Source organism: Danio rerio, chromosome 18 (genome assembly GCF_052040795.2).
Source record: "Danio rerio strain M-AB ecotype USA chromosome 18, GRCz13ab, whole genome shotgun sequence".
Taxonomy (NCBI): Eukaryota; Metazoa; Chordata; class Actinopteri; order Cypriniformes; family Danionidae; genus Danio; species Danio rerio.
Window position 1 is genome coordinate 12,212,501 of NC_141038.1, and position 24,618 is coordinate 12,237,118.

The 24,618-nt window shown below is 34.6% G+C and overlaps 1 protein-coding gene across 50 annotated transcripts in view; it reads left to right on the forward strand.

Annotated features, from left to right (window-relative positions):
- mical3a (microtubule associated monooxygenase, calponin and LIM domain containing 3a) overlaps nt 1–24,618 on the forward strand; it is a 153,664-nt gene that overhangs the window by 91,898 nt on the left and 37,148 nt on the right. For 17 of the 50 annotated variants that reach the window (XM_087291780.1, XM_087291788.1, XM_087291779.1 and 14 more), the window contains 10 exons: nt 412–510; nt 2,605–2,712; nt 4,261–4,447; nt 8,017–8,111; nt 9,367–9,457; nt 14,614–14,809; nt 16,652–16,890; nt 19,868–19,957; nt 22,215–22,376; nt 23,638–23,700. In XM_087291780.1, the coding sequence (XP_087147906.1) occupies nt 412–510; nt 2,605–2,712; nt 4,261–4,447; nt 8,017–8,111; nt 9,367–9,457; nt 14,614–14,809; nt 16,652–16,890; nt 19,868–19,957; nt 22,215–22,376; nt 23,638–23,700 (1,330 nt within the window). The remainder of the gene's footprint in view (nt 1–411; nt 511–2,604; nt 2,713–4,260; nt 4,448–8,016; nt 8,112–9,366; nt 9,458–14,613; nt 14,810–16,651; nt 16,891–19,867; nt 19,958–22,214; nt 22,377–23,637; nt 23,701–24,618) is intronic. The other 33 variants (XM_087291824.1, XM_087291809.1, XM_087291808.1 and 30 more) reach the window with 13 other exon arrangements.

A 24,618-nucleotide genomic window follows, 5' to 3' on the forward strand; every position in this document is an offset into this window, starting at 1 on the left:
AATAACTTATTATTATTATTACTACTACTACTACTACTACTACTACTACTATTATTATTATAATGCTTATTATTAAAGTTATTGTTATATCAATAATAATAATAATAATAATTGTATAACCGTAAAAATAACACTTTTAATAATATTAAAGTTAGGGATGATAAAAGTATTGTTTGCTTGACCACTTTCAATTTGAAGTGCTATTCTTTTGTTTAGTTTTTTTTTTTTTTTTTGTAGCCAAGAGCATATCACAAGGGCTGTAGATGGAGGTTAACTCTTATTTAACCTTTAGTATTACTTTATAGACTGTCAATTTTTAATTTTCTTTCTGTCTGTCTGCCTGCTGTGTCTCTGTCATCTTGCTTTTACTCGTTTCTCACCCCTTCTATCTGTGTCTTTCATCTTTCAAAGTCTAAGAAAAAGTCGTCACTGTTGTTGACAGAGCAGTGGTCCAGGGCTCGTGATGTGAGCTCTGCTAGTCCTCTGCATTCCCCCAGCTCTTTCCGGCAGGTAGCAACGATGCATTTAATGACTGCTGTGTGTGTTCTGGAGATGTTTGTGTGCACGGATGGGTTTCTGTAACACTTTCAAACACACTTACTCATGCTGGAGAAAACCCTTTGACTAAGGCTTCTTTTTTCAATCCTCACCTGTTATAACCCGATGTGTGTATCAGCGTGTGAAGCCATCAATATTGAAATACAACTAAAAAATGCCACACATGTAACATGGCTGTAAAATTTGATCATGTGATTTGTTTATTATTATTATTATTATTAATAAGGTGCATGAAAGCTTTTTCTTGGAAACTAATCTGAGTGGTCTTAGTGCATTGATATTGTTAATCAAAATCAACATGCTTTAATAAAATTATGATTGTTTACTTTGGGAGGTATTGGTGATACGTTTGAGCATCAAGTTTGCTGGTTGAATTACACCCTGTGCCTTGTTTCATATATGAATAACCATGCAAGAATATTGAGATGTACAATATTGTGCTAAAACACATATACTCATCTAGACGCCTTTAAAAAGTTTGAGGTTTGTAATACTGATTTTTACTTGCTATTTATTTCGATTTAATAAGACATTTCTCAAGTCTTTAGTGTTATGTGTTTCTTCAGAAACCATTTTAATAATGTTGATTTGCTACTCAATTGATATATATTGCAGCAGTGATAATAATTATTAATATTTATAAATATTGAATTGTTTATATAATTATATATTTGTTCATTTTTATTTTAATTAATTTTCATTTCATTAAAATTTTATTTCATTTAAATTTTTTTCAATTTGAAATTTGTAAATTCATTTAATATAGTTTAAATGAATTGTACTTATTATTATTATTATTATTATTTATTTATTTTTTCATTTATTTATTTTTATTTTAATGACATTTTATTTCAATTTCATTTCAATTTACTTTCATTTAATTTTATTTCAGTTTTATTTTAATTTATTTAATTTTAATTTATTTTTATTTATTTCGATTTAATTTAGAATTTTATTTTATTGATTTTTTTATTGATTTTTTATTTTACCTTAATTACATTTTATTTGATTTCAATTTGATTTAAATTTACTTTAATTTAATTTCAGTTTTAGTTAAACGTATTTAGTTTTTTTAAATTATAATATTTATTTTTCTTTCCATTTCTTTTTCTTTTTTATTTTATTTAAGTGTATTTTATCTTTATGTATTTAAATTTCAACTTTAAATAGATTCGATTTAATTTCAACTTAATTTTTTTTTTAGTTTTAGTTCTATTTTTTTAATTTAAATGTATTTAAATTTATGTTTTATTTTATTTTAAGTTTTTTATTGTATTTATTTTCGTTTCTATTTTTCATTTTATTTTATTTAAATTTTACATTTTTTAAATTATTTAAATTTTGTTGGGTTTAAATTTCATTTCAATTTCCCTAGTTTGTTTTTTCAGTTTTAGTTCAATTTATTTAATTTTAATTTACTTTTATTAATTTAGTTAATTTACTTTAAATTTTTTATTTTATTTATTTTTATTTCTATTTCATCATTTTTTATTTTAACTTAAATTTGATTTTGATTTCATTTCAATTTACTTAATTTACTTTTTAAAAATAGTTTATTTTTATTTTATTTTTAATATTTTATTTTATGAATATTTTATTTTTACTTCAAGCGTTAAACATTTTTTGACGAACAGAGTTTAAAAGTATAGCATTTATACTTCAAAGACAAATTGATGCATTATTCATATCTTTACCACGACTTCTCCTGAATTGCACATATCCTTAAAACAATCTTTCTGACCTCAATCCTCCAAACAGCAGTTTGTTTTGCAAACCACTGTTTTACATTTAGGTAATTATAAGTCACTGTATTCAATTAACAATTTTCCTTTTTTTAGTATCTCACAGCTTTTATTCTTTGTTCTCATTTAGAACTTTTAATTGCTTTTGAGCTGAATTACACCGCGTGCCTTCTGTCATCTGCACAAATAACCAAACAATATCTAATTTTACCTTTATTTTGTACATTTCTGATTCTTTATGGTTTTTCAAATGCATTCATTATCTCAATCTTCATCAAACTCTTGTTCTTTTCACCACCCGTAGCACTGTGTAAAGATGTACACAGGGGGTGTGAGCTCATTGGCTGAGCAAATAGCCAATCAGCTTCAGGCTAAGGACGACCCCAGACCCATGCTTGAGAAAAGGGATTTGGTAAGAATTCTGAGTGTTGTTATGTTGCCGTACATCTGAGAGCACATTTTGTCCTGGTGCATGGCTTACTTTTAGAACTGGATATCAAGACGTGTATGTCATGAATGATTCAGTGCATTGTTAATTGGAACAAGATACTACAGAGGCATCAACTATTGGATAAGAATAACACCTACAAGAACAAAGGTTTATATAAGGTTTCATCTATATAGGTTTGTCTGCACTGGTACGTTTATCTGATGAAAAAGCCAATTTATCAGTGCTGAAAAAGTATGTACTGATTGATTGGCCAGGGATCAAGTCAATTCTTTACGCCCTATTCACACGGGGCGTCAGCGTCAACGCTTCCCATTCACTTTGAATGGGTGACGTCAGGCGTTGCCGAACTGCATTGTGGATCCGTCGGCGCCGCTTCAGAAGCGTTCCTCGCTGCAGAAGTTGGGACCAGCTCAACTTTTCAAGCCCCGACGGAAGCGTCAGCCAATCAGATCGTTGTATGCAAATACACCAGCTCAGACAGTGGCCTATTGCTAACTGAATTTCATTGGCTGACGCTTCTATGACGATCGTTTCAGCCCCAACTTCAGACACGCCCTCTGTCAAGCGTTGACGCTGAAGCCCCGTGTGAATAGGGCGTTAGAGAGACAGAAGAAACTTTCAACTGGATTTTCTTTTCTTTCTTTACATTTCTGTTGTGCGTTACCCAACTGTGTTGATTTACTCAGATTAAATATTAAATATACTCAAATTATAATTTTAAAAATTGTTTTTTATTGTTAATTGAAATATTTTGGATGTTTTTAAAACATTTTTAGTTTATTTTAATATTTTTTTATATTTTATTATTAATAATATATTTTTTATGTATTTATTTTAAAATAATTTACTTTATACGTTTTAATTTATCTGAATAATTGAAAAAATGTACAATAAAAAAGATTTTAATGTTATTTTATTTAATCGTTCGTTGGTTCGTTCATTCGTTGTTTCATTTGCTTTTTGTTTTGTTTGTTCATTCGTTGTTTCGGTCATTGTTTCATTCAATGTTCGTTCGTTCATTGTTTCATTCAATGTTCATTGTTTCATTCATTCGTTGTTTTGTTTTGTTCGTTGTTTTCTTTCTTTGGTTTGTTCAGTAGTTGTTTTGTTCATTGTTTCATTCGTACATTCAGTCCTTCGGACGGTCAGTCGGTCAACCATTCGTTAATGACATATTCGTTGTTTAATTTGTTGTTTCGTTCGGTCCGCCTGCCTGGTGGTCATTCGGTTCGTCCACCTGTCAGTAGTTCTGTCCGTCGGTCTGTTCATTGCTTCGTTAGTTGTTTCACTTATTGTTCCTAAATGTAATCTATTGCACTCAATTGTGTTGGATTGCAGATATTTGATCATTATCATTTCAGAATTATTCATATAAAACCATTCGCTCTGCCATATACCAACCTAGGGTCTTGGTGGATAGGAGTTTCTCTTGGCAGATTTCTGTGCGTTTAACAATCTGATTTTTAAAATACTTGATTTTGACTCACTTCTCTGTCTCTCTCTCTGCAGGGTTCCTTTCGAAAGGAGTTCCCTCAGAACATCGGTGGCAGCGATGTGTGTTTCTTCTGCCGTAAACGGGTCTATGTGATGGAGCGTCTCAGCGCTGAAGGAAAGTTTTTCCATCGCAGCTGCTTCAAGTGCGACTACTGCGGCACAACCCTCCGCCTGTCCTCATATGCCTTCGATGTTGAAGACGGTACGAAATTTAGATCCAACCCAAAATTAACATACACAATTTTGTTTGTGATTGCTTTTAAAGACCTATATACATTATACAGGGTGGGGAAAAAGTCACTATGCTGCTTTACAAAGACAAAGTGCAGTAACTACGCGTTTGTTAAAATGAGTTAAAGCCTAGAATAAGTTTTGTGACATCTATTCAGTCCCGTGACAGTCTCCTGTTTCAGCTTTTGCTCTGTTCCAGAAAAAAAGTGTCAAAACAGCAGTAATTACAAAACTCAAGCTGGTGTAAAAACATTAAAGGGGACCTATTATGCAAAGATCACTTTTACAAGGGGTTTAAACAACCTCTGAAGATAAAAATTCATTAATTCTATGTTTTTTACAATCACACTTAATAAAAACAGTCTGCTGAAACAGTTCCCTTTGTACTTGTCATTGCCCATTAGTGATGATCTCTCCCTACCATAGACAGCCCTGAGTGAGAAGCAGCTGTCTGCAATAAGAATTTTCACGCCATATGCTTGAGCCAAAGACGAGTTTGTGGAGTTTAGGATTCAAAAATGAACACCATAATCTCAGTAGACTACTATCTTCTGAGCCACTTTTTTTGTTGTTGACATTTGCCTGTTTTGAATCTGCCATTTTTAGCTCCACCCTCTTTTGAAAAGAGAACTGGGAGCACAATCTCATTTGAATTTAAAGCAGCAGTCACCAAAACGGCACAATTTGGATCAACATCTATAAGGGGGAAGTTTCAAAGAGTTATGGAAAATTATCTGTTTGGTATTTTGAGTTGAAACTTCACATACACACTCCAGACACATCAAAGACTTCTTTTACATCTTGTAAAAGGGTCATAATAGGTCCCCTATAAAGGAATTCAGTTTATTTTAAGTGTTTGCATAGATATTGCACTTGGCCTTTGTATAGTAGTATAATTGGGCACAGATGTCTTTGCAGAGACACACTTAATAAAGAACATTTCATGTGTTGTGCAGACTGCTGAGAGCAAAATAAATAGACAACAAAAATGAGAGGAAGCAGCATGTTGAGAAAGAACGTAATTATAAAGATTATAAATGTGTTTGCATAATCACCAGTGTCATGTTGACAGATGAGACTTTAAAAGTAGTTAATTTTATACTACAAGGCCCAATCCCAATTCTATACCCAGCCCTTCCCCTTACCCAGGGTTTTTCAAAGTCTAAGACAGTGGGCCTCACACACACACAAAAATTCTGGAGGTTTTCCTGCTACCTCATCATGCTTGGTTTCAAGGTGTCGCCGAAGTTTAGCGGGTCTCATGCTGTCATTAGCCAAATTATCTTGACAAACCACACATAAAGGTCGTGGTTCATCAGCTGGTCCTGTCCACTTAAATCCTCAACTCAAATACTGATCACCATATCGTCGTCTTTTGGGTTTAAGCCCTGAACTTGAAGCCTTTGAATCGGGGGGTCTCAGAAACCGATCCATTGTATTAGCAGACAAATACCTCTATTGCATTTACATTTACATTTACATTTAGTCATTTAGCAGACGCTTTTATCCAAAGCGACTTACAAATGAGGACAAGGAAGCAATTTACACAACTAAGAGCAACAATGAATAAGTACTAAAGGCAAGTTTCAGGTCTGTAAAGTCTAAGAAGGGAAGTGTTAGTAATTTTTTTTTTTTTTTTTTTTTTTTTTTTTTGTTCAGTTAGTGTGATATTCAAATAGGCAATTGCAGATTAGGAAGTGAAGTGGAGACTTGGCGGGCTTGCCAAACAAGCAAATTCACAGCTATGGCCTTCTGGGTAAAAAAGGTTTTCTTATTTTTGACGTATTATTTTCTTTTAGCTTTGTTTAATTAAAATGTTTAAAAATAACAAAAAATACATATAATAATTAAACTTAATAATTATATTTTTATTATATAATATTTTTTCCCACGCCTCCCCTGACATGCTCTGGCGCCCCCCAGGAGAGGCGCGCCTCACACTTTGAAAACCCCTGCCCTTACCCATACCCCTCATTTTGCTTGTTCACTTGAAGGAGTAGGGGTTTTCCAATTCTCTTTTGCTTGAAGGCATAGGGCGAAGGGGAAGTGCTGGATAGCCCTCAGGGCCATACTCAAAACCAAGGGGTACAAAACATTTCCCAGAATACACCATCTACAACAGCAACGTGGCTGCACATGGAAGTGAGGAGATGTACAAATTAGTATATTTTTATCATTATTATGAATTTTTAACACAAATAAGCATGTTTTAATAAATTCATAACGTTGTTCGTGTTTTACCTTTATGTTTAAAAAAAACGCTAAAATAAAAAAAGCAACATTTCACTATTTATAATCTCTAAAAATAACTTCTGTATAGAAGTCCCACAACATACTTTAACGTCTAGCACTCGTATACCCTGTCAGAAAAGTCGAGTGGCTGGCAAATAGCTTTTTAAAGTGTCTGGTATAATGTTAATAGTATTTTCGTGTGTTAACAGATGAATATGGCCACTGTGTAAATGCACAGTACAGTTACAAGCTTATTGCCACATGATATTGTTATTATAACCTGATATTGTTGCCTTCAGTGATTTCCTGAAAACAAATACCAAAATATGGAATGACTACAGCAGTCGCCGTCGTCTGATCTCATAAGAAGCAAGAGATCGCGATGACATATGATGTCGTGTGCAGGTGTTGCAGTGGTGTCTCATTTTTTAGGGATAAACTTTGAAGCACTTCCCCTTCACACTCTGTTTCAAGGGCCAAAGTGTAGAGGAGGGGTACAATAATGGAATTGGGATTGGGCCGAAGTGTATTTAAGACTTATGGACTATATACATCTAACTTTAAGAGGTCATATTTGGATTTATCGCTTTAATAGCATATTGACAATTGTAATAAAGTTGTAAATGTGACAAAAATCTAGCAAATAGCCTCCAAGTGTCATTGTTTTTTGTATTTAAAATATTTTAAATTAAAAAAAGTTTTTATTAGTTTAGGCTGTTTTATGAATGGCTGTTTTTATTTTGATGTCTCTTTAAATAGTTGTTAAGATTCACCCTTTAGATTCACCCTCCACAAAATGAAAAGTCATCGTTTACTTGTTTCAAACACAAAATAAATATTTTGAAGAAAACTGGAAACCTGTAATCATCATCTTCCATAGTATTTGTTTCCTACTATAAAAGTCAATGGTTGCAGGTTTTTACCTTTCTTCTAAACATCTTCTTAGCAAAACAGAATATAAAGTAGCTCATAAAGGTTTGGAACAAGTGAAGGATGAGTAAATGACAATTTCATTTTTAGTTGAGCTTTCCCTTTAATTCTTAAAAAAACTAGTTTGCAGTCATAAGATGTGTTTTGTGACCAGCACAGTGAGATATTGTTGTTTAAGACAGAGGAACCATTTTCTGCATGGTCAACCATTCTTCATTAGCTATAAGCCATTTGGAATCCTCCCACAGATACGCAAGAAAATTAACTATTTTGCATATAATGACTGGCCTTATTTGAGGTTTCTTCTTTTTAGGCTTTGAAAGTGATGCTAGTGGAATGAAATTTTTATTTATTTATTTTTTTGCTCTTCTCTTGCAGGGAAGTTTTATTGTAAACCACACTACTGCTACCGACTCTCTGGTGTGGCACAGAGAAAACGGCCTGCACCTGCTGCTGCTCCAGCAAACGCCAAGGTACTGAATTATTTTGTATCTTTACAGTTGAAGTCAAAATTATTTGTGGATATTTTTTTCAAATATTTGCCAAATGATGTTTAACAGCAAGGACATTTTCACATTATTTCTTATAATATTTTTTCTTCTGCTGAAAGTCTTATTTGTTAAATTTCAGCTATTTATATAATTTTTAAAAACCATTTTGAAGTTAATATTATTAGCCCCATTAAGCTATTTTTTCAATTGCCTAGACCTAGAGAACAAACAAATGGCTTGCCTAATTATCCCTAATTAAGCTTTTAAATTGCACTTTAATCCTAATACTAGTACCTTGAATAATATCTAGTAAAATATGATGTATTATAATCATGGCAAAGATAAAAGAAATCAGTTATTAAATTATCAGTTATTAAAACTATTATGTTTAGTCAAGTCAAGTCGAGCATATTTGTCATTCCACTACATGTGTGGACGTACATAGAAACGAAATGTTGGGTCTCGCAGGACAGTACTACATAAATGAATCATAAATACAAACACAACACTGGACGTAAATAAAGAAATAAGACGTATGCATAACTAACATGTACTATAAGATACCTAACTATACACATAAGACTTAACTATACACATAAGATGCTTAACTATACACAAGACTTAACTATACACATAAGACAGGCTATACAAATACTTTAACATGAGACTGAACAATATTGTGCAGAATATTGTGCAAGCAGTGCAACATGATTGTGGTCCATTTATAGTACACATTGTTTTCATTACTGAGTTCTTGTAAGATGGAGTTTAAGTAAGGTGGCAGGTGCATCAGAGAGAAGAAGAGTGTTTCTACAGGTGGTTTGTCAAGCCCACTCACCTGAATGTAGCACAATTTGAAATGCACAATGTTTCCAAGAGATATGTAGTGATTCAGAAAGTGTCTATAGTGCAAGTGTGGAATCTGGTGCAAGAGTCAAAAAGATGAGAGGGTGTCTTTTATACAGGTGGTTTGTTAAGCCCACTCATCTAGGACTTACTTAAGAATGCATGGGAAGGGTGGGGGGTTGATGACATTTCAGAGGGGGGTAAATTGAGTGAGATGAGAGCTGTAACTAACATTCTTTAGAAATGTGTTGAAATAAAAATAGAAATTAAGAAAAAAATATACGAGGGCAATAATTTAGGAGGGCTAATGATTCAGACTTCACTGTTTATTTCACCTATTATTTATTATTTATTTATACTTTAAGTATATTTGTGTATATGTATATCGTAGGAGCCCCAGGTGTTGGCGGTATCCCCCAACACAGTGGACGCCCCAGGTCAAGCCATAACCACTCAGACCCCTGCGGAGCGCCGGCCCTCAGGTACCCGCCTTTCCTCTTTAAGCCCCGTCCTGTGCCTCTCTCGAGGAGTAGGGGGCAGCCTGCGCTCGTTGCGGCGCGCCATGTCTTGGAGCCGCCACCAGGTGGCACACAACCCCTTAGATTCTCCTTTCCTCCTCGCCTACTGCGTCTATCTGCTCTCCTGCTTTACTCTCAAAATCCTGCTCGATATTCTCTAGCATGGCCCCCTGAGTTAATCTAGCCACTTGAGCCCACATTTGCTGTAGTTTCCAGTGATATTGTGCTTGTTTTTTTGTGTGTGTGTGTATTCTTGATGTCACAACCCTTTTCTGAATGTGTAGTGTTCATGTAATTCTGAATGATGCAGACTAATCCAAATGGTTATTTTGGGTTTAAGTCACTTATTCAGGCAAAAAAGCATGTTAATGTGTACTGTTAATGAAATATTTACAGATTTAGAAATGTGTGAAGTTGCCCAAAGGGATAGTTCGCTCGGAAATAGTTCAATCAGAAAGATTCTGTTATCATTTACTTGTCGTTTCCACCTTTCTAAGATTCTTCTGTTGAAATGGGTAGCTATTGATCCATATTAGGAAAAATAAATACTATAGATGTCGATGGTTACCAGTTTGCAACATTTTTCGAAATATTTTTGAAGCAATATGACAAATATTCATATAATAAAATGGTCATTTCTGAGTGAGCTTTCCTGCTATTGATTCATAGTAGGAAAATAAATACTATGGAAGTCGATGGCTACCATTTTACAACATTTTTCAAAATATCTTTTTGAAACAATCTAACAAATGCTCATTCAATTTTGACTAAATGTTCATTTCTGGGTGAGCTTTTCTGCCATCGATTCATAGTAGGACAAATAAGTGTTATGAAAGTCGATGGTTACCAGTTTACAACATTTTATTAAAAATATCTTTTTGAAACATTCTGACAAACGCTCATTCAATGGTGAGTAAATGCTCATTTCTGAGTGAGCTTTCCTGCCGTTGGTTCATAGTAGGAAAATAAGTATTATGGAAGTCGATGGTTACCAGTTTGCAACATTTTCCGAAATATCTTATTAAAACAAACTGACAAATGCTCATTCAGTTTTAAGTAAATGTTCATTTCTGGGTGAGCTCACCTGCCATTGATTCATAGTAGTAAACATGAGTTTGCAGCATTTTTCGAAATCTCTTTGAAACAATCTGACAAATGCTCGTTCAGTTTTGAGTAAATGCTCATTTCTGAGTGAGTTTCTTGCTTTTGATTCATAATAGGAAAAATAAATACTTTGGAAGTCGATGGTTACCAGTTTACAAAATGTTTTGAATTATCTTTTTGAAACAATCTGACAAATGCTCATTCAGTTTTGAATAAATGTTTATTTCTGGGTGAGCTTTTCTATCATCGTAATAGAAAAAAAAATGTATTATAGAAGTCGATGGTTAACAGTTTGCAACATTTCTCGAAATATCTTTTTGAAAATAAGTGGTCAAATGTTCTTTCAATGGTGAGTAAATGTTCATTTCTGGGTGAGCTTCCCTGCCATCGATTTATAGTAATAAATAAATATATATATTATAGAAGATGGCTACCAGTTTGCAACCTTTTTCGAAATATCTTAATGAAATAATCTAACAAATGCTTATTCAGTGGTGAGTAAATGTTCATTTCTGAGTAAGCTTTTCTGCCATTGATTAATAGTAGTAAAAATAAATACTATGGAAGTCGATGGTTACCAGTTTGCAACATTTTTCTAAACATCTTTTTGAAACAAATGGTCATATGTTCATTCAATGAGTAAATGTTTATTTCTGAGTGAGCTTCCTTCAATTGAGTCGTAGTAGGAAAAATTAATACTAGCAGTTTGCAACATTTTTCAAATTATCTTATTAAAACAATCTGACAAATACTCGTTAAGTTTTGAATTAATAATAATTTCTCTGGTATATCTATCCTTTTAAGTTAGCATATTAAGTATGATACTGTAATAATAATAAATGCTTTTTTGCCTGCACATGTATTAAATATTCTTAATTTCTTGCCTGTTTTTGTTGCTCTCCTTTCTATCCTTCCACTGTGTAGACCTGTCATTAGTACCTTTAAGTTTGTTACTGTAATTTCTGATTCTGGAATGTAGTGCTTGTGATTGGTGGACTCTGTAAGCTTTACCTTTCCCCCGTCCTATCAGAGCAGCTTGTTGCTGCGCTAGTGCTTGCATCTGTGCCTGTGATACTTCCATCAACCCTGGCGCATCTATCCCAGTGTTTGCTCATCTCCTAACTCTCCTCTGCATACTAACATCACCGCACATGGCATACTTCATGTGTGTTTCACTGAGAATGATTTGCTTTGCTAAATTAATGGTCAGTTTAAGCTACTTAGGATTAAATATATGACCAAAATAGGTATATTTTAGTACAGTTATTAAGAGGTTTTAGTAAAAGTTTTAATATCGGTCATAGAGGCTGAATCTTTTGGGAATTTTCACCTCAAAATTAAAAAAAGTAATATGAAGCTTATTTTTAGGACTGTTAAGATGTAGTTAAATATATATAATTTTAGTTATTTATTCACAGTACTATGTTTACATATAATATAATGTACATGTGATTGTCTTAAAACAATACTTTAGTTTTGTTAAATGAAATTGTATTTTACTTGTAGCATTCCGTTAGCAGTTGGCTAATATGAGATCATAGATATGTAGAGTCTGGCATCATAAATCATATGCATCAGCTGAACATGACGCACTCTTTTATTCATGGGGTTTTCCACTGCATAATCCATATTGAGGAATATTATTTATTTAGTGCATTCCGAATGCACTAGTCAGAATTCATAATAATAGATGTTTTTGCATGCTTCATCTTAATCACTTCCACTCAAATGCACATAATTATTTTACTTAAATTACATGCACAAAATGTTCTCACTGGCTTTATTAGTATATTGGGATTTTTAAGAAAAGACGTATTAGGCATACGCATTTATAAAACAAAATACATTAAAATGAAAATACATGCTTATTTATGTTCTGAGATGCTTTGTAGGAAGGGAAAAAGGAAAGGTGACCATAACTTGTGTATATTATTATACAGTATATTATTAAATAAATCTATTTAAGAGTATTTACTGACAGCAAGATATATAGATCTAGTATACATGTGAAATCGTGAAGAACAAATATTGCTTGTGCAAATAAAAAGTTGAGAATTCTCCATTTATTTTGGACTGTGTTTGTTTTATTTGTCCGAGTGGAAATTAACCTCTCTATGCTGCAATTTTGTTAGCCTCAAAAACAGGAGGTGGGTTAGGTGGAGAATTACTAAATAAAATCTAATATTTTAGCTTTGAATAAACTAGGGCTGCTACAACGAATCGGTTAAATCGATATAAATTGATTACTAAAAGTGTTGGCAGTGAATTTCATAATCAATTTGTAGTGTCGCGCGACACAGGGATGTTTGATTATTAAAAAACGATTTAGTTCAGCTCGGAGTGGAGTGAACACGGTCTCTCTCGCGCACTGATACAGACTCTTTCACACCTAGACTTTTGTTTTGGAACCTGTCTCGTTTGCCCAGTTAGCACGGTTCGTTTGGCATATGTGAATCCAGCAATCGCGCTCGGATCCGCGCCAAAACGATCGAGATCACCTGAATGAGGCGGTCTGGGCTTGATTGAAACAAACTCTGGAGCGGATCGATTGTGGTGAAAAAGCGATACGATCTGAGCCCGGCTATATCACAGTGTTTTTATGGGTATGTAAGAGGCATACGGCTATATGAAGAGAGAATTATGAAAAGGGTAGAAGGTCATTCCAGACATCCCAAGTCTCCCGGAAGTTTCAGGAGTCTCCCGCAAATGTACAGAGCTTCCTGGATGCCCGCAAATGAGTGATAATCTCCCGATAATCGCACGTCTCCCTCCCGGTCCTCAAATACGTTGCGCACCCTTCTCACCCCTCCCCACTGCATCCCTCCTCGCTCTTCAGACACGTTGCGCGCATCCTGTCAAACACCACTAAACCACCACCCACCAACAGCTGTGCGGGACTCTGCAAAATAAACGGTGAAACTCTGTCCAATGTGAGGAGAGTTAACTCACACATGACTTGTTTTAGCTATTTTGTAAAGTTTAGAAACTTTTGGCGCGGTCTCTGGCACTGAACCAGAGAGAGCTCATGCTCACGCTCGCGCTCGCGTTGAGAGCTCCCAGTAAGGGACCATCGGAAAACTGCTTTTTTTTTTCCTAAAACAAAACTTAACCCTGCTGAAAAAGACATGTCATATTATCACAATTATGCAGCGTTTTAACAGCCTAATGCTTAATTTATGTTTATGCATAGACATGTAAATGCACACACGCACTAGTAAAACAATACATTTACAATTTGTAAAACAAAATTTATTCAAATATAATTAATTTACTGATGCGTTTTATTCATATCAGATACACATTACACATAGCGAAAGTAACTATAAAGTTGAATCTACTCTTCTCCGTGTTCACCAGCCACTTACTTGCATGTATTTGGGGAGTAGCTAATTTACATGCTGAATCCTGCGTTTTCTGCTTTTATAAATGAGACAAACACACAGCCGCAAGTAAACATGGCAACAACCATCTCACATTATAGATCACGATCACTTACATGTTTATGTGAACTGGTAAAACGTTTGAGATTATATCTCATTACGTTTATTATTCTTAACCAATTCACAAATAATTTAACTTGTTTTAAGCAAACAATCACTTAATATTGAGGTGTTTTTTTTCCAGAAAACAAGATATAATTTTTTATGCTATTTCATTTTTCTAGTATGTTTCTTGATTTATAAATATTTAGATATTTGGAATAAAAACAGGACAAAACTACTTAGTTTATTATTATTATTATTATTATAACCGCTCAGGGATGAGCTTTTTTTAATAAATGGTTGGAAATGAATGCTTTTCTTTTTTTTTATCTGATTCATCGATTAATCGAAAAAATAATCAACAGATTAATTGATTAATAAAATAATCGTTAGTTGCAGTCCTAAACTAAACCATGAACTTTTAAGAAGTTATTATTAATATTAGCAACATGCTAATAATATGAAGCCCCTCCCTCTCTCCTGTTAACATCTAATGTTCACATTAATGACGTTCTGTTTTCTCGTCCCCCACAGAAACTGAGGTAAATGGTGTCACGGAGCCCAGCGTGGCCAAACGTCTGAAAGGGACTCCGGAAAGGATCGAGCTGGAGAACTATCGTTTGTCAATGATGAGGGAGGAGGAGCTGGAGGAGGTGCCGGAGGAGACATTGGCGGAGCACAACCTCAGCAGTGTGCTGGATAAAGCCACCGACATCGAGGAGGGATCCAGGTATCGCCCTCATCTCTAATAATGCAAGCCCATTACCGTATATAATACAGTGCAAATTAAAAGTGCTTGTTCATTAGTGGTGCTTGGTGGTTAATATACAGTTGAAGTCAGAATTATTAGCCCCCCTGAATTATTAGCACCCCTGCTTATTTTTTTCTCCAATTTCTGTTTATAAGAAATAAGTAATATTTAATATAATATTTAATATTTAATAATAGATTTTATTTTCAGGACACTTCTATACAGCTTAAAGTGACATTTAAAGCCTTAACTAGGTTAGATGTTTTTTTCTTTAAATAGGCACTAATTTGCACACATTTATTGACCTAAAATCCAAACATGGTATGAAGTTGGTTTCAAAATTTATGGTTATTTTTATTAATTTTTTTTCAACTTTTTTACAAATTAAAAAAAAAAAAAATTTCTGAAAGGGGTTTGTGGAAGCAGTGTGAAATTTGCCAATGTAAAACCCTTCAGAAAAAGGGTAGGAATAAAACTGTTTAGTTTGGTGTATGTTTGGTAATAAAAAATTACAGACATATTAAAAATTACAGACATAGGTGTTTTTTTTGAAGGCTTTATATTAGACTGAAAAAAAAACATACACACAGAAATAAAGCTAAAATAACCAGAAATTCTAAAGTTAATGGGGAAAATTAATGGTGAGTTTGAGCTACTTAGGATTAAATGGACAAAATGTGTTATGTTATAATGGTTTTATTAAGAGGTTTTAGTGAGGTTTTAGTATCAGTCATAGAGGCTGAATCTCACAAAGAATCTTTTGGGAATTTTCAACTTAAAATAAAAAAAAAATGTAGAAATAAGGTTATAAGTAAGCTTATTTTTAGGACTGTTAAGATGTAGTTAAATATAAATTGTGATATATTTTTATAAATATAATTGTCTTAAAACAGACATAAACTGATGATGTGAATGTTAAGTTAGTTTAGTCAAGTTAGTTTAGACTAAAAAAAACACAGAAATAAAGCTAAAATAACCAGAAATTATAAAAAGAGTTTTGTTTTTTTTTGCCTGCTGTGTATCACTTTAGTAGTCAAAGTTTTTCTTGTTCCGCATAATAAAAAATGAGTTGGAAAATATTTTATTTAGTGCAGAAGCTCAACGGAATTTAAATTTGGTGTATGGTAATTTGTTCAAGAAAAGTGACTTTAATTTAGGACACCATGTTAAAAATTGTATTATTAATATTGTTATTATTAGTTTAACCTATGTCAAATTTCAAATGTTCTGGCTTGGAATCAAATTTTTTAAAATGCAGGCCTGAAGTCAACATGAAAGTACAATCAAGTCCATTTAGTAGAATAATATTTTTCCTTGGTCTTTGTTAAACACTAGAAACACTATTATCATGATACAGTCATTGCATTACATTTTCTTTAGTCCTTAAAAAGGTATGTTTTCTCATTTTTTTCTTTTTGCAATGAGGCCTTGGAAATGTTATTGTTTAACATCTTCCTCCATGCTTTTGTCATGCAAATATCTAAAGATGCTTAAAATACAATACAAAATGATTAAATTTTATTTTTTGTAAACTTTTTGTAACATCAGAACACTTAAACAAAAAGTAAATATTTCTAACAGTAAGATTTATTTATTTATTTATTTTAAGTCAATTTAAAAGGACCCAACTGTTAAAAAAACGACGCAACTGTTTTCTACAACAGCAACAAAAATGTACCACATCAGCATATACTATACCTTTCCTGTACTATATGCTGGCATAGGAGACTCACTTGACTTTCTACAGTGTTTGTTTTAAGTAAGAAGTGCAGCCAGGAGACATTATTTCATTTTGAACACACTCATCCTCCATTCCTACAGCAGCTCTGAGTCTGACATGGAGGAAGAGGATGAAGATGCAGAGGCGGCCGGTCCGTCTGATCTGGGTGGAGTTCCCTGGAAGGAGGCAGTAGAGCTCCATGCTAAGTTAAAGGGAGAAAGCGACCCAGGAGCTGACGATGATGGCCTTCATGACGGTGATGGAGAGATGGACGAGGATGAAGAAGAGGAGGAAGATGAGGAAGATGAAGATGAGGAGGAAGAAGAGGAATCGAGCGAAGGTAAGCATTACATCAGTGCCTTTACTGTGTTTGTGAAGATGATCAAAGTGTCTCCACACAGGGGAAAAAAATAGATGTCCTGCACAGAATGGCCTGTCTGAAGGCGCTTCATTTGATTTCAGAAGTAGCTTACGTTCTTTTTTCTTTCTAGAAGATGATTTAAATGGACTGGGAGGACTGTAATGTGTTTGTTCTGCCGAGTCTCATTTCCTCTGTCCACTTCATATCATCTTTATGTATGTGGCGTCTAGTTCCCCTGATTAGATATTATGTGTTCACCAGGGTTGTGTGCCGTCTCCGATTCATAGAGAACTTGCGGAATTACATTTTCTCTTTGAGTAAGACTTTTTCTGATGAAAAATGTAAGACAAAAGATTTCCCGAGAGATTGCTCTAACCCCAGAGCCTCAGCCCCTGAAATATCTTCTCTTTTTTTTGGCAGCTGATGTATCTCATTAGTGAGAAATTCTAAACTTGTTTATACTAATGTGCTTATTTTATTCGCCTTTTCAGCCTTTAGCATTTTCACACGTTTACGGCATCTCTGGCAAATTGGCTAGTTTTCTTTTTCCTTCTGTGTCCTAATTTTCTCGTCCATTAAAAGAACCTTTTCCAACTTTCTTTAGCTAATTTTTTTTTTTTTCAAACAAATTTATCTTTTTTTTACTTGATAAAAGCTAACAGTCACAATCACGGACTGTACAGTGTGATGGTGTACTATTTTAATGTTTAACTATACTAGATGTTTTGCATCTTTTTATAAAAAAGTAAACTTAAACATTCTGTTGTGTTTTCTGTCCTCCTTTGAAAAAAAAGGGCTGGGAACACAATCTTATTTGAATTTAAAGTGACAGTCACCAAAACAGCACAATTTGGATTAAAGCCTTCATGGGGCAGATTGAAAGAGTTCTAAAAATATTTGTGTTGTCTAATGACCTGAAATTTCACTTCAGGTTTGTTCGTTCATTCGTACGTAAAATGAGTCTCTGATGTCCCTGAAGTGGGCATTATCGTTCATTTGTTCATTTGTTTATTTATTCGTTCATTCATTTGTTCGTTCATATGCAAAATAAGTCTGATGTCCTTGGAGTTGGTGACATCGTTTGTTAATTCATTCGTTCGTTCTTTTGTACGTATATAAGTCTCTGATATTCCTGTAGTGGGCGTCATCGTTCAATAATTCGTATGCAAAATAATTCTCTGATGTCCCTGGAATGGGCATCATCGTTCGTTCGTGTGCAAAATAAGTCACTGATGTCGCTGGAGTGGGTGTCATCGTTTGTTAATTCATTTGTTTGTTCATTTGTACGTATATAAGTCTCTGATATTCCTGGAGTGGGTGTCATCGTTCATTCATTCGTATGCAAAATAATTCTCTGATGTCCCTGGAATGGGCATCATCGTTCGTTTGTTTGTTCATACGCAAAATAAGTCACTGATGTCCCTGGAGTGGGCGTCATCGTTCGTTCGTTTGTTCTCAAAATAAGTCTCTAATGTCCCTGAAGTAGGTGTCATCATTCGTTCGTTCGTTTATTCATTCGTGCTAAAATAAGTCTCTGATGTCCCTGGAGTGGGCGTTATCGTTTGTTCCTTCATTCGTTTGTTTGTTCATATGCAAAAAAAGTTTCTGATGTCCCTGGAGTGGGCATCATCGTTCGTTCTTTTTTTTTTTTTTTTTTTTTTAAATAAGCCTCTGATGTCCCTGAGGTAGGTGTCATCATTCGTTCATTCGTTCGTTCGTTTATTCATTTGTGCTAAAATAAGTCTCTGATTTCCCTGGAGTGGGCGTCATCGTTTGTTCCTTCGTTCGTTCATTTGTTCGTTTGCTCATATGCAAAATAAGTCTTTGATGTTTCTGGAGTGGGCGCCATCGTCCGTTCGTTTGTTCGTTCGTTCGTATGTACACAAAAAAGTCTCTGATGTCCCTAGAGTGGGCTGTCATCGTTTGCTTGTTTGTTCATTCATTTGTAAAATAAGTCAGCCCTGGAGTGGGCTTCGAAGTTTGTTCGTTTGTTCACAAAATAGGTCTCTGATGTCCCTGGAGTAGGCGTCATCGTTCGTTTATTTGTTTGTGTGTAAAATAAGTCTCTGATGTACCTGGAGTGGGCGTCATTGTTCGTTCCTTCATTTGTTAATTTGTTCGTACGGAAAATAAGTCTCTGATGTCCCTGGAGTAGGCGTCATCGTTTATTCACTCGTTTGTTCACTCATTTGTTTGTTCGTTTGTTTGTTCGGCTGGGTCAGTTGGCGTTTCTGTGTGGAGTTTGCATGTTGTCCATGTGTTCGCATGGGTTTCGTTTCGTTCGTTCTCTTGTTCTCTTTTCAGCTTAGTCTCCTTTTTAATCAGCGGTCACCACAGCGGAATGAACCAGCAACTTATTCAGCAGATACGGACATGTTTTACGCAGTGCATGCCCTTCCAGCTGCAACCCTACATTGGGAAACACCCACACACTCTTACATTCACACACATACAATACGGATAATTTAGCTTACCAATTCACCTGCACTTGGAGGAAACCCACGCAAACATGGATGCAAACTCCACAAGGAAATGCAAACTGACTCAGCCGGGACTCGATCCAGTGTTGTTTTTTGCTGTGAGGTGATCATGCTACCCACTGTGCCACCATGACGGCCACTTCAGGGACATCAGAGACTCATTTTACATCTTGTAAAATGAGGCATAACAGGTCCCTTTTAAAATCATTCAATTAATGCGTTTTACCATGGCACTGTACAGTACATCAACTAGTTTACTGTAGCTGAAACAGCTGATAAAAGTCCTCCGAAATCCTCTCATCTCTGAATGTTATTGGAGATTCTGTGTGTCATTCTGTACTGTCAAACTTTTTCCATCCTTTGCCTGTCACTTGTCTGTTGATCCTCTGCTCCGTCTTTCCATCGTGGTGTGTCTGTGTTGGATGTATGTGTGTGTGTCTGTGTGTGTTTGCTGGGGTAAATGTGTGGGGTGACAGCGGGAGACTATTTCCCCTGGGAGAGGGAGCTTCAGTCAGGCCTTTGGCTGGAAAATCTGGCAAATGAAGAGGATGTCAGTGTTTTTAAAGGTAGCCATGTCTGTGGATGAGTTTGGCTTTAGCACACACCGATTCCTTGTTTAACTTCATCCATAACTACAAATATATATATCGAGCTAATTCAATTTGCCTGTTTGCTTTCCTCTTTGTTTTGATTTTAGCTTTAATATGTCATGATGTAATGTGATGCATTTATCATGAATTAAATAAGTTATTGCTCTCTATTTTTCTGTCGTAATGTCGTTTGAGGTTGAAATAACATGCATTCACACTACTGTGGTGTTTTGAATTACATTTTTCAGGGTGTTTTCACACTTGGTGTTGTTCTGCAGCCTAACACTGAGCTTCTGCCATTAACATGACTATCAATGTTAATACTAGTACTATCCATTTACTGCTGTATTTGGGTAACAAGACACAAGCTTTCTGTATTATTAATGTTTTTACTGTTATAGCTTTATATATCATAATAGAATAATTTCCCTCAAAGATACTGTAGACATAATTTACTCACCATCAAGTCTTTCCAAACCTGTATGTCTTTTTTGTGTGAATGTAAATATATTTTGAAGAATGGTAGTGACAATACGCGACATTTCTCCAAAATATTTTTTACCTTACAAAGAATAAAGAAAGCCACAGAGGGTAGGAATGGTATGAGGGTAAATAAATTGTGGTACAATAATAATGACTGGCTACTTAACCTTTAACACACACAGAAGAGCAGCATTTGCACTGTATATTAGGGTAAAAATGCAACTAATATAAGCAACGATGCATAAAGTTAAAGGTGCGGTAGGTGATCTGTCTGAATGTTAACCGGTTATGTTTAAAACACAATCCCTCCCCTGCTATCCAAAGTCACGTCTCCTGAAATCACGAAGGCGCATGTTAAAGATGACAGAGACCCACTAGATCATGCCATTCACCAGTTAAAAGTTTTATAGTACTTTTATAATAACACAATTCTGAATGAAAAACTGTATTATCACTGGTCTCACTCACTCACGTGCTATGTCCTAAAGCAACTACTGTATGCTTAGTGGTTGGCCAGTGGTGTGCAGGAATTACACTTATTACTAGGCCATACTTGCATGTTATTTCAGAGCGAATATTCAAAGTAGTGGTAAACAATATAGAGAGCACGTCACAGGTTGTTATTGTTTAAAAATGAGCCAACGTCAATATAAAACTAACTTCACCTCAGTAAAGCAGGCTAGGCGAAATATCACTATTTACTTATGTTTTGTTATTAAAGTAAAAAAAAAAAATCTGCATTATTATACTGTAAAAGTTCTCTTATGAAACTGAACATAGTCACATCAATCTTCTGAAGATTTCAATGTCTAAACAACACTTCTGGGCATATAACAAATTCATAACACAACACAATCTACATCAGCTTTGCATGACTAAAATAGTTTAAAAATATAACATTACTAAAAGAAATACTTCAGCCATAGTGTCGTCTTACTCTTACGGCAGATCTGCATGAACAGAGGTGCACAATTGATCAAATCTGCATTTGTTGACAGACAATTTGGGCTACTTATCGGAATTTTGGGAGATGTCTGCCTGACAATAATAAATTGGATGAACATTTTTTAGTCTTATGCCTTAACCAGAATATAAAAATGCATAGACACATGTAGATTATTTACTTTAATCATTACTATTGGACTGTGAAGAGACTTTCAACCAGCACAACAAAAAATGTTTTCAAAGGCAATCACCTACTGCGCATTTAAAGTATACAAAATGTCAGAATTAAAATTGCATCGACCTGATTTTGATATGTGCATAAAACCGAAACCTAGAGTTAAGTAGTTTTTATACCTCAGTTTCCAGCTGACACATTTTGCTGTTTCATGGTAGCTAAGTGAACTGAACACTGGCGTCAGGTGTAATCATATCCACACCAAAGTGTGAAAGCACCCGCAGAGCTGATTGGGGCTTTTTAAAAAATGCTGTTATTTATGCTGAAGCCTTCGCATGCTACTTTTCTAATGTATTCACTGACTTTGCACTTTACAGTCTTTTCTAAACTATATGTTCCCTTTCTCTTTTTTGTCCTCTACACTTTCTGGTCATTTTATGACTGCCTTATCTCACCCTCTGCTCACATCGCTGCCAATGGAAACTTTTTTTTTTTTTTTTTTTTGTGAATGGGACTTTTTGGTTTTGAAACCAATTGGATTATGTGTTCCTGACGTGCAAATGGACTCGCCAATTAATCCTACAAAATGACCGTGCCTCCTTAATGGCTCCCTGTAATGCCACCATCCAGCTAGGAACCTGCAGATCCAGCAAGCCATTCATCCAGTAGACCCTCTGGACATCCAGATGGAGAGCCATCAGGCTGAGGGGGTGTTGGAGATGCCCTCGGTGTCACCCTTAGGCTCACAGCCCTCGCTCAACACCCAGCTCACACAGCCCACCTCCTCCACAGGTAACACTGTGTGGAGGAGACAAACACTGTGGGCCCTGTGGCTTTTTTGTAGAGGGTCTGGTGGTTATACCTGGTTTTACATGCATCTCATATGTTCATAAATGTATTATTATTATTATTATTATTATATATATTTTTACTGCAACCAGCTTGGGCTGCACTATATTGAAAAAATATGCAATATTGTTTGTTTTGTTATTTTGAAAAATAGCATTTTTTTAGCTTTATTTTTAAATAATTGATTTAATTATATTACAATAAGCAGGTAAAATAAATATTAAGATCTAATCAATTCTAATTAAGACAAAAAGGGTGCAAAAATTAAGTCTATAAATAAACGAAAACCTCTGATTGGCTGTATTGCCGCCATTAGTGTTTATCTTCAGCTCTGGGTTCACCTGTGGGCCGCCTGAGCCAATAACAGAATAGCAAATTTTAGGAAGGTGGAGATGAAGAAAGTAAGGCCCCATCTGATTGGTCAAATTTAGATAAACAACCAATGCATAAAATAAATGTAATTGATCGCACATGTCTGGGATACGTATATTGCGTTTATATAATAATATAGCGATAATTTTGCAATATTGTGCAACCCTACTGTCAGCACGTCAGTTTTTTTTTGTTTGTTTTTACTATTATATATATATATATATATATATATATATATATATATATATATATATATATATATATATATATATATATATATATATAATTATTTTTTAACTAATATAGTGCATACTTTACTAATTGGCCTTTAACATGACAATAAGTATTAACGTTTGGAAATTTAGAAATGGTGAAGTTCTAACCAGCATTTACGGCTCTTCCCTTTGGTCTGACCACTTGAGATGAGTGTTGCCAGGTTTTAAAGAGTTTGTTACGTGTGAATTTGCTTGTGTGGTCATTTTTTTAATGTCCATTTCTCTTCCTTTGATGACTTCTGCATTCTTTCTTTCATCCACAATAGTGTTTTGCTCACTTTTAAAGCTTTCTGCTATCTATTGTCTTGCTTTAACACATTTATACATCGCTCTGTGTTGTTGTGACAATATGTTGAACTTTCTCTGTTTCAGTTATTTGCTCGATTTTATTGTGTCTTTGTCTTTATCAACATTGTGCATATTTTGACATGACTAAGTACACATTCCTTCTGTTTATTTCTTTGATTGATTCATGATTGTATGTATGCATTTTTGTGTTGTGTCTGTGCATCTCATGTACCTGTTACCATTCTCATTTTTCATTGGTTTAATTGTAGCCCCCTCCCACAAATCCGTACGTCACGAGGCTGTCAGAGCCTGGCTGGACTCGATGTCTGGAGGTAGAGAGGAAGAACATACAATAACTTATATTAGCAGCTAACACACACAGTGCATGGCGATTCTATTGGACGATTAACACCACTGCAATCGGTTTTACACTACTGCATGCTGGAGACGAGACAGCATCTGGTGTGATAACTATTATTATCTTTCAGCTTAATCCAAACACATACTGACTAATGCATGCATCTGATATTTATACTTAAAAGGTATAGTTCACCCAAAAATGACAGTTCTTAATTTGTTACAAACCTGTTTTGTTCTGTTGAACACAAAAGAAGATTTTTTGGAAGAATGTTGAAAACTTGGAACCATTGAATTCTGTAGTAGGAAAAACAAATACTATGAAAGTCAATTGATACAGGTTTCCAACGTTCTTCAAAATGTCTGCCTTTGTGTTCAACAGAATAATAAAAATCTGAAAATGTCAAGGGTGAGTTTTTATGTTTTTTTTTTGGCTGAATAATACCTTTAACCATTCTTTATTATAAATACATTATAAATATTATGAAATGCCCCAAAAAATGCAATCCATTAGCACAAATTCTGTGAAAACCATTGTTCATAGTGTTAAAAGATGTTGCACACTCTTAGTTTATTTTCTGAGGATGCTAAAAGCTTGTTGAGACAAAATTGCAAGGCAATTTTGCCTCTACAGCACTAAGGCACGGAGAGGTCAAATTCAAAAAAAGAACTAAAAACCGTTCTAAGTATTTTCATGGTTTAGCAAAAGCACACGCAACACCCTTGAGTATAGCAGCCTTGAGCATGTCACATTTGTGCAAGATAGAAATGGACCAAAAAAGATTGCATAGCATTCTGAATCTTTCTCTCCAAATCTCAGCTTTGGTTCAAATTATGGTCGCTGACAATGAACATTGTTTTTTATCCAAATATTAACTATAATTAATATAATT